This window comes from Salvelinus namaycush, unplaced genomic scaffold (assembly GCF_016432855.1).
Source record: "Salvelinus namaycush isolate Seneca unplaced genomic scaffold, SaNama_1.0 Scaffold4, whole genome shotgun sequence".
Lineage (NCBI taxonomy): Eukaryota > Metazoa > Chordata > Actinopteri > Salmoniformes > Salmonidae > Salvelinus > Salvelinus namaycush.
Window position 1 is genome coordinate 925,445 of NW_024061007.1, and position 10,240 is coordinate 935,684.

A 10,240-nucleotide genomic window follows, 5' to 3' on the forward strand; every position below is an offset into this window, starting at 1 on the left:
AGTTTAACCAGCTCAGCTATAGACTACACCAGCATGACTAGTATCTATGTGGACCCTACTACAGTTTAACCAGCTCAGCTATAGACTACACCAGCATGACTAGTATCTATGTGGACCCTACTACAGTTTAACCAGCTCAGCTATAGACTACACCAGCATGACTAGTATCTATGTGGACCCTACTATAGTTTAACCAGCTCAGCTATAGACTACACCAGCATGACTAGTATCTATGTGGACACAACTACAGTTTAACCAGCTCAGCTATAGACTACACCAGCATGACTAGTATCTATGTGGCCCCTACTACAGTTTAACCAGCTCAGCTATAGACTACACCAGCATGACTAGTCTCTATGTGGACCCTACTACAGTTTAACCAGCTCAGCTATAGACTACACCAGCATGACTAGTATCTATGTGGACCCTACTACAGTTTAACCAGCTCAGCTATAGACTACACCAGCGTGACTAGTATCTATGTGGACCCTACTACAGTTTAACCAGCTCAGCTATAGACTACACCAGCGTGACTAGTATCTATGTGGACCCTACTACAGTTTAACCAGCTCAGCTATAGACTACACCAGCATGACTAGTATCTATGTGGACCCTACTACAGTTTAACCAGCTCAGCTATAGACTACACCAGCGTGACTAGTATCTATGTGGACCCTACTACAGTTTAACCAGCTCAGCAGTACTATTATAGAGATAAAACCCAGGATAGAGGGGCTGAGTGAATGTGGTCTGGACTCTGTGGAGGAGGGTCATTGTGTCAGAGACACTGTAGAAGGACAGAGTACCTGCCTTGTGATCCAGGTACACTCCTACTCTGGAGGACTGAGGGCCTGATACTTTAGTCCCAACATTATTGTGTCTGAAACAATAACCACCTCGAGAGCACCTTAAACTCCAGGACTTGTTATTGTCTCCAAATCCACCATCTTCCTCTGTTCTGCTGATGTCTTTATATGAGACTGCTGTAACAACATAACCAGTCCACTCCACCTCCCAGTAACAGCGTCCAGACAGACCCTCTCTACACAGAACCTGACAGTAGTTGGTGAATCTGTCTGGATGGTCAGGATATGGTTGGACTTGGTCTGTATAGGTCACCTTTCTGTTCCCTTCAGACAGAGAGAGGTTTGTGTGTGCTGTGTTTGGGTCCAGTGTGAGCTGACAGGAATCTGGGAGAAGAGCAGAGCAGAGACCAATGAGGGGAGTCAGAACAATAAGTTAAGTCAGATACTGTATCTACCCTGTCTTTGATTAGAGCACAGCAGAGATCAAATCAGAGAAATATGAGCAGTCAGATAGATACCCAGTCTTTGATTAGATCTACTATTGCTATATATTTCTAGAGGGATTGTTAGGAGTATCAGTAAAAAGAGACTGTTAGTTACTTCACAATAAAGAGACTCACATTGTAACAACTGTTCTCTGGTCTTGGGCTCTGGAGGCAGTACAACATCCACTATATTCACTACAGACACACAAACACATTGACAGAGAGAGGGAATGTTATCATCAGACCATATTCCACATGTATATGACTAGTAGGGAACTTTCAATGGTCTAAAGTTGATGTTCTTATTGTTTTCAACACACCTGTAGTGGAGATCTTGGTCCATTCTCCTTTAAGGAAGTCTTCTAGTTTCTCTCTCAGTTCAGACACAGTCTTACTCACATCTCCAAAGTACTGAAGAGGACGGACAACGATGCTGGGTAAGGCTGAAGATACACTGATACTGGAGAGAGACTGATAACTCTGGAGAGAGAGAGAGAGAGAGGGACAGAGAGAGAGAGACAGAGGGAGAGAGAGAGAGAGGGAGGGACAGAGAGAGAGAGAGAGAGGCAAAGAGAGAGACAGAGAGAAAGAGAGAGAGAGGGACAGAGAGAGAGAATGAGAGAGAGGGACAGAGAGAGAGAGAATGAGAGAGAGGGACAGAGAGAGAGAGAGAGAGAGAGAGAGAGAGAGACGGACAAAGACGGACAGAGGTAGGGGAAAGAGAGACAGAGATAAAGAGACAGAGGGACAGAGTCAGACAGAGAGAGAGGGACAGAGGGAGAGAGAGAGAGGAACAGAGAGAGAGAGAGAGAGAGACAGAGAGACAGGTACATAGAGAGGGACAGAGAGAGAGAGAGGGACAGAGAGAGAGAGACAGAGAGAAAGGTACATAGAGAGGGACAGAGAGAGAGAGGGGGACAGAGAGAGAGAGGGACAGAGAGAGAGAGGGACAGAGAGAGAGAGGGACAGAGAGAGAGAGAGAGAGAGAGAGAGAGAGAGAGAGACAGACAGACAGAGAGAGACAGAGAGACAGGTACATAGAGAGGGACAGAGAGAGAGAGGGGGACAGAGAGAGAGAGAGGGACAGAGAGAGAGAGACAGAGAGAAAGGTACATAGAGAGGGACAGAGAGAGAGAGGGGGACAGAGAGAGAGAGGGACAGAGAGAGAGAGGGACAGAGAGAGAGAGAGGGACAGAGAGAGAGAGGGACAGAGAAGGACAAAGAGGGGGAGGGACAGAGATGGACAGAGACAGAGGGAGAGAGAGGGACAACAGAGGGAGAGAGAGGGACAACAGAGGGAGAGAGAGGGACAACAGAGGGAGAGAGAGGGACAACAGAGGGAGAGAGAGGGACAACAGAGGGAGAGAGAGGGACAACAGAGGGAGAGAGAGGGACAACAGAGGGAGAGAGAGGGACAACAGAGGGAGAGAGAGGGACAACAGAGGGAGAGAGAGGGACAACAGAGGGAGAGAGAGGGACGGACAGAGGGAGAGAGAGGGACGGACAGAGGGAGAGAGAGGGACGGACAGAGGGAGAGAGAGGGACGGACAGAGGGAGAGAGAGGGACGGACAGAGAGAGAGAGAGAGGGACCGACAGAGACAGAGACCGACAGAGGGAGAGAGAGGGACCGACAGAGGGAGAGAGAGGGACCGACAGAGGGAGAGAGAGGGACAGACAGAGGGAGAGAGAGGGACAGACAGAGGGAGAGAGAGGGACCGACAGAGGGAGAGAGAGGGACCGACAGAGGGAGAGAGAGGGACGGACAGAGGGAGAGAGAGGGACCGACAGAGGGAGAGAGAGGGACCGACAGAGGGAGAGAGAGGGACCGACAGAGGGAGAGAGAGGGACCGACAGAGGGAGAGAGAGGGACCGACAGAGGGAGAGAGAGGGACCGACAGAGGGAGAGAGAGGGACCGACAGAGGGAGAGAGAGGGACCGACAGAGGGAGAGAGAGGGACCGACAGAGGGAGAGAGAGGGACCGACAGAGGGAGAGAGAGGGACCGACAGAGGGAGAGAGAGGGACGAACAGAGACAGAGAGAGAGGGACCGACAGAGACAGAGACCGACAGAGGGAGAGAGAGGGACCGACAGAGGGAGAGAGAGGGACCGACAGAGGGAGAGAGACAGAGGGACCGACAGAGGGAGAGAGAGGGACCGACAGAGACAGAGAGAGAGGGACCGACAGAGACAGAGACCGACAGAGGGAGAGAGAGGGACCGACAGAGGGAGAGAGAGGGACCGACAGAGGGAGAGAGACAGAGGGACCGACAGAGGGAGAGAGACAGAGGGACCGACAGAGGGAGAGAGAGGGACCGACAGAGGGAGAGAGAGGGACCGACAGAGGGAGAGAGAGGGACCGACAGAGGGAGAGAGAGGGACCGACAGAGGGAGAGAGAGGGACCGACAGAGGGAGAGAGAGGGACCGACAGAGGGAGAGAGAGGGACAGAGAGAGGGAGAGAGACCGAGAGAGAGAGAGGGACCGAGAGACAGAGAGACAGAGAGACAGAGAGACAGAGAGACAGAGAGAGAGAGAGAGAGAGAGAGAGAGAGAGAGAGAGGGACCGAGAGAGAGAGGGACCGACAGAGAGAGAGAGAGGGACCGAGAGAGAGAGGGACCGACAGAGAGAGAGAGAGGGACCGACAGAGTGAGAGAGGGACAGAGAGAGAGAGAGAGAGAGAGAGAGAGGGACAGAGAGAGAGACAGAGAGAGCGAGAGGGACCGACAGAGAGAGAGAGAGGGACAACAGAGGGAGACAGAGGGACCGACAGAGGGAGAGAGAGGGACCGACAGAGGGAGAGAGAGGGACCGACAGAGGGAGAGAGAGGGACCGACAGAGGGAGAGAGAGGGACCGACAGAGGGAGAGAGAGGGACCGACAGAGGGAGAGAGAGGGACAACAGAGGGAGAGAGAGGGACGGACAGAGGGAGAGAGAGGGACGGACAGAGGGAGAGAGAGGGACGGACAGAGAGAGAGAGGGACAGAGAGAGAGAGAGAGAGAGGGAGAGAGAGAGACAGAGAGAGAGAGAGAGAGGGACCGACAGAGGGAGAGAGAGGGACCGACAGAGGGAGAGAGAGGGACAACAGAGGGAGAGAGAGGGACGGACAGAGAGAGGGAGAGACCGACAGAGAGAGGGAGAGACCGACAGAGAGAGGGAGAGACCGACAGAGAGAGGGAGAGACCGACAGAGAGAGGGAGAGACCGACAGAGAGAGGGAGAGACCGACAGAGAGAGGGAGAGACCGACAGAGAGAGGGAGAGACCGACAGAGAGAGGGAGAGACCGACAGAGAGACAGGGACAGAAAGAGGGAGAGACCGGGACAGAGAGAGAGAGGGACGGACAGAGAGAGAGAGGGACGGACAGAGAGAGAGAGAGAGTGAGAGAGAGGGACGGACAGAGAGAGAGGCGGACAGAGAGAGAGGCGGACAGAGAGAGAGGCGGACAGAGAGAGGCGGACAGAGAGAGAGGCGGACAGAGAGAGAGAGGGACAGAGAGAGAGAGAGGGAGACATACAGACAGAGAGAGAGAGAGGGAGCGAGGGAGGGAGAGAGACAGACAGACAGACAGACAGAGATAGAGAGGGACAGAGAGAGACAGAGACAGACAGAGGGACGGACAGAGAGAGAGACAGGGACAGAGAGACAGACAGGACAACATAATGATTGAGATGAATAGTTACACATTAAGTTAATTTCATATCACATGCAACAAGACAGTTTAGTTACCTGGAGGAAATGGATGTGATCCTCTGTGTGTGAGAGCTGCTCCAGCTCAGTGCTTCTCTTCCTCAGCTCAGCTATCTCCTGCTTCAGTTGCTCCAGGAGTCCTTCAGCTTGACTCACTTGAGCCTTCTCCTGGGCTCTGATCAGCTCCTTCACCTCAGAGCTCCTTCTCTCAATGGAGCGGATCAGCTCAGTAAAGATCTGATCACTGTCCTCCACTGCTGCCTGTGCAGAGCGCTGTTGAGAGAGAGAGAGACAGAGAGAGAGAGCGAAAGAGACACACAGAGAGAGAGACAGAGAGAGAGACAGAGAGAGAGACAGAGAGAGAGAGAGACAGAGAGAGAGAGAGAGAGAGAGAGAGAGAGAGAGAGAGAGAGAGAGAGAGAGAGAGAGAGAGAGAGAGAGAGAGAGAGAGAGAGAGAGACAGAGAGACAGAGAGACAGAGAGACAGAGAGAGAGACAGTAGGTACAGTAGCCTCTCTGCAACTCATTGAGTCAGAACGCTGCCACCCTGCTCTCCAGGTCCACCAGGCCTTGTCCCCCCCTCCTGGACAGACAGGTACAGAACACCTCTTGGTCCTGCTCTACTCTCCTCCCTCCTGGACAGACAGGTACAGAACACCTCTTGGTCCTGCTCTACTCTCCTCCCTCCTGGACAGACAGGTACAGAACACCTCTTGGTCCTGCTCTACTCTCCTCCCTCCTGGACAGACAGGTACAGAACACCTCTTGGTCCTGCTCTACTCTCCTCCCTCCTGGACAGACAGGTACAGAACACCTCTTGTTCCTGCTCTACTCTCCTCCCTCCTGGACAGACAGGTACAGAACACCTCTTGTTCCTGCTCTACTCTCCTCCCTCCTGGACAGACAGGTACAGAACACCTCTTGGTCCTGCTCTACTCTCCTCCCTCCTGGACAGGCAGGTACAGAACACCTCTTGGTCCTGCTCTACTCTCCTCCCTCCTGGACAGACAGGTACAGAACACCTCTTGGTCCTGCTCTACTCTCCTCCCTCCTGGACAGACAGGTACAGACCACCTCTTGGTCCTGCTCTACTCTCCTCCCTCCTGGACAGACAGGTACAGAACACCTCTTGGTCCTGCTCTACTCTCCTCCCTCCTGGACAGACAGGTACAGAACACCTCTTGGTCCTGCTCTACTCTCCTCCCTCCTGGACAGACAGGTACAGAACACCTCTTGGTCCTGCTCTACTCTCCTCCCTCCTGGACAGGCAGGTACAGAACACCTCTTGGTCCTGCTCTACTCTCCTCCCTCCTGGACAGACAGGTACAGAACACCTCTTGGTCCTGCTCTACTCTCCTCCCTCCTGGACAGACAGGTACAGACCACCTCTTGGTCCTGCTCTACTCTCCTCCCTCCTGGACAGACAGGTACAGAACACCTCTTGGTCCTGCTCTACTCTCCTCCCTCCTGGACAGACAGGTACAGAACACCTCTTGGTCCTGCTCTACTCTCCTCCCTCCTGGACAGACAGGTACAGAACACCTCTTGGTCCTGCTCTACTCTCCTCCCTCCTGGTACCCCCTCCAGTAGCCTGCCCCGTAGCAGAGCTAGACCCAGCCTCTGACCCCTGAGTCCTAGTAGGCTGGACAATAGAACGAGTCCAAACGGCCAAAGAACGTTGTCTGAGCTGAAAAAAATGTCTCCCTTTTTATTTGACCACTAAAACCTGTTCTTAGGACGGAACTGGAAAATAACAACTTGTCTCCCCTCCTGGACCGCTTGGTGTTAAGTAGCAGACGAGGTGAAAAATCTGTAAATCGCCTTTTTTAGGCTCTTAACCCTGGTGGCTCTAGATAAGAGTGTCTGCTAAATGACTCACATGGAAACTTAAATACAAAGTTAACTAGATATAATTTGTGTCATTTATAGCCTGGCACAGATAGTAAAACTACATTAAATACAACGTTAACTAGATATCATCGCCACATAACTTATGTGGAATTTAAAAGACACCGTTACCGTTACCGTTAGCTAGCTCACAACGTCTGTTACACTGTAACTTACCGGCAGCCTCACATAAAAACGTATTGGTTAACAAAGCTTTGATTATGACCAAAGTCTATAGTAGTGAAAAGTCTCTCTCTCTATTGTAACTTACCACAAATTGCCATCATAGCCTATCTACATGAATGTGTCCTGTCAGAGTCTTTTCCTCTCCGTTAACCGTTAGCTAGCAGTCTCGAGCCACAGCTGACGTTGACCACAATGAGCTACAAGTAGGACTGACGTCACTACCGGTGCAGCAGCCTCTGCAGCAGCAGCCTCCCCCGGGTCCTAGTGCCCGCCCGGTAACACGGTTAAGATGCGATGGAACGGTTGACGGGAAAACAACAAATCACAGAGAAAATATATTGACTGATATATTGAATTGTTTAGGGTAGCTTTAGCTTTGGCTTTTATAAATTCTGAAAATACTTGAAAACCAAAATAAAAAATAATAGTAGCCCTCCTCAGGAACCACAAAACCCTCACAGACCAACTTCTTCTTCTATGATATAATGGCGGTCCAAAAACCAACGTTAAAGGTGGATGGCGCCACCTACTGTGCTGGAGTGTGTTCAATCACGGTTTACACCATTCTAAATCCTCCTACCTAACTCTGAACTTCTGAGAAAATAAAAAAGAGTCCTACTAACTTCTAATAGACCCTCCCCCATCCCCCAAATCCCTTCCAACCCCCCCAACCCCGTCCAACCTCAATGACCCTACACTTCAATCTTTCCCTCTTTATGATAATACTAATAAAACACCCTTCCAACTAACACTACACTCATTAAAAACCCACTACCCCATTCCACTACTTTGACCCTATCTGCTCCTGCACCATGCCAACTAACCCTACACTCATTAAAAACCCACTACCCCATTCCACTACTTTGACCCTATCTGCTCCAGCACCATGCCAACTAACCCTACACTCATTAAAAACCCACTACCCCATTCCACTACTTTGACCCTATCTGCTCCTGCACCATGCCAACTAACCCTACACTCATTAAAAACCCACTACCCCATTCCACTACTTTGACCCTATCTGCTCCTGCACCATGCCAACGACCTGGGAGGACGGGACACCACCACTCAACACACCCTGGAACTCTTCTGAAGTCAAATCTCGTATGACCAAATACTTCTCTGGTTCTGAACTCTTCACCACACCTTCTACCTCACTTAACTCTCCCTCATTCATTTCCATTTCACCTCCAGAACTCAGTCTGGCGCACGACTCACTCTGTTTGCACTTGAATTATAACATTTGAAATGTCTTAATTCTTTTGAAATGAAATGTTGTGTAATGTTTACTGTTCATTCATGATTGTTTATTATCTACTTCACTTGCTCTGGCATAGTAAAGATATGTTTCCCAAGCCAATAAAGATCTTTGAATTGAATAGAGAGAGAGCTCCATGTTAATGTATAGGGGACATGAGTCAGTCATGGTTACTCATGGTTATGTGATGAGGTAGCCCCGCCTGCTACTTCTAAATCAGTGTCGGTCCAATAGGGAATGTCCTCTTGGTGTAACGGTCAAGATGTTGGTTTCTCCCACGGTAGACCTGGGTTCATATCCCGTCAGTTACATTAAACAGTCTGTTCTCTGAAAGGGGTCCAGACAGCCTGTTCTCAACAGTGGGGTCAGTGGGATTGGATAAGGACCTCTCTCCCTCTCCCTGATTGGAGAAGAGAAGTGAAATGGTGTGTCTCCTCTGGTCAACAATACTCACCTTGAGAGACTCCACATCCTGTTGGAGCTCCTTCAGCTCCTTCTCTCTCTCCTGGAATCTCTGCTGGACCTTCTGCTGACTCATCCCCAGCTGCCTCTGTGGAGAATCACTCTTCAATGAGCTATCAAGCTTTATTAGTCCAGTAGATCAATAGTATAGTAATGTGACATAGGACCCATAGAGAGGAAGGTCTACAATCCTGAGGAAGTCCCTTTACAATATGATATTATGTTGCTATGTGAATGATTATAGTTTTTATGGTAGGCCTACATGTATCAAGGGGTTGAGACTGAACTTTGGACTCATAAAAGGCCATTCAGAATGATAATAGTGTTTGACTTTAGAAAATGGTGATACATTTGGAGAATCTGGGTTAACATATCTATATACTCAAGGTTTGTGTTCATATTTGTGGATCCATTTAATTTTAATGATCTCATATTCAAACAGATTTAGTTCCTATTGTATCTTTAATTCTTTGTTTATCAGACAGTCACCAACAAGTTAGTCTGGTCTTACCTGTTTCTCAGTCCTCTCTGCTGCAGCTGACACTGTATCATGGCCTTTATGTTCATCCATCACACACTGATAACAGATACACTGCTGATCGGTACGACAGTAAACCTCCAGCAGTTTGTCATGATGAGAGCAGATCTTCTCCTGTAGTTGTGCGGTGGCTTTGACCAGCTTGTGCTTCTTCAAAGCAGGAGATTCATAGTGAGATTGGAGGTGAGTCTCACAGTAAGAGGCCAGACACACCAAACAGGACATGAGGGCTTTCTGCTTTCTGGTCCCAGTGCAGACATCACACGCCACATCTGCAGGTCCAGCATAGCACAGAGCAGGAGGGGGAGCAGCCTGGAGTCCTGTCTTCCTCAGTTTCTCCACCAGCTCAGCCAACATGTTATTTTTCCTCAGATTAGGCCTTGGAGTGAACGTCTCTCTACACTGAGGACAGCTATAGACCCCTTTCAGAACTTCCTGATCCCAGCAGCCCTCAATACAGCTCCTACAGTAACTGTGTCCACAGGGAATAACGACCGGCTCTTTCAGTAGATCCAGACAGACAGAACAGCAGAACTGGTCCTGGTCCAACAGAACTCCCTGTTGAGCCATTTGGACGGTTGTTTACTCTCACACAGACAGACGACAGAGAGAATCAGATCAGTTTCGTTTCCACAGAAGAGAGTTTGTTTAGGGGAGGGACTTCCTGATTCTACCAGAGGGCTGGGGTTAGAGGAAGGGAGAGAGTGAGAGAGGGAGGGGTTAGAGGAAGGGAGGGAGAGAGAGAAAACTGCAGGCAAAGTTGAGAAGGAGACAAATATTTTAGTTCCTAGGTTAGGACCCTTAATATGGAATAAATGAAATAGAGTGGTTAGAATATATAAAGGGTAACAGTTTCTATGAAGTACATATCTATAATGCTTTTAATGAATGTTGTAATGTCTTAAACTGATATGCTGTGATACTAACTA

At 49.8% G+C, this 10,240-nt stretch overlaps 1 protein-coding gene across 1 annotated transcript; it reads right to left on the reverse strand.

Annotated features, from left to right (window-relative positions):
* Positions 1 to 601: 601 nt before the first annotated feature.
* LOC120041000 (tripartite motif-containing protein 16-like) lies at positions 602 to 9,902 on the reverse strand. Its single transcript, XM_038985968.1, has 6 exons — positions 9,285 to 9,902; positions 8,766 to 8,861; positions 5,020 to 5,253; positions 1,612 to 1,771; positions 1,427 to 1,486; positions 602 to 1,190 (listed from the first exon to the last, which is right to left on the reverse strand). The coding sequence occupies exons 1-6, from the start codon at positions 9,879 to 9,881 to the stop codon at positions 679 to 681; spliced, it is 1,659 nt and encodes a 552-aa protein (XP_038841896.1). The 5' UTR covers positions 9,882 to 9,902; the 3' UTR covers positions 602 to 678.
* Between the last annotated feature and the right edge of the window lie 338 nt (positions 9,903 to 10,240).

What these genes read in the sequence shown, in the direction of transcription:
- LOC120041000 (XM_038985968.1), bottom strand. Translation starts at nt 9,881, where the DNA reads ATGGCTCAACAGGGAGTTCTGTTGGACCAGGACCAGTTCTGCTGTTCT. An exon ending in CAGAGAGGACTGAGAAACAG is followed by an intron (nt 8,862 to 9,284) that starts GTAAGACCAGAC and finishes GATTCTCCACAG; the next exon opens with AGGCAGCTGGGGATGAGTCA. An exon ending in ATCACATCCATTTCCTCCAG is followed by an intron (nt 1,772 to 5,019) that starts GTAACTAAACTG and finishes CTCTCTCTCCAG; the next exon opens with AGTTATCAGTCTCTCTCCAG.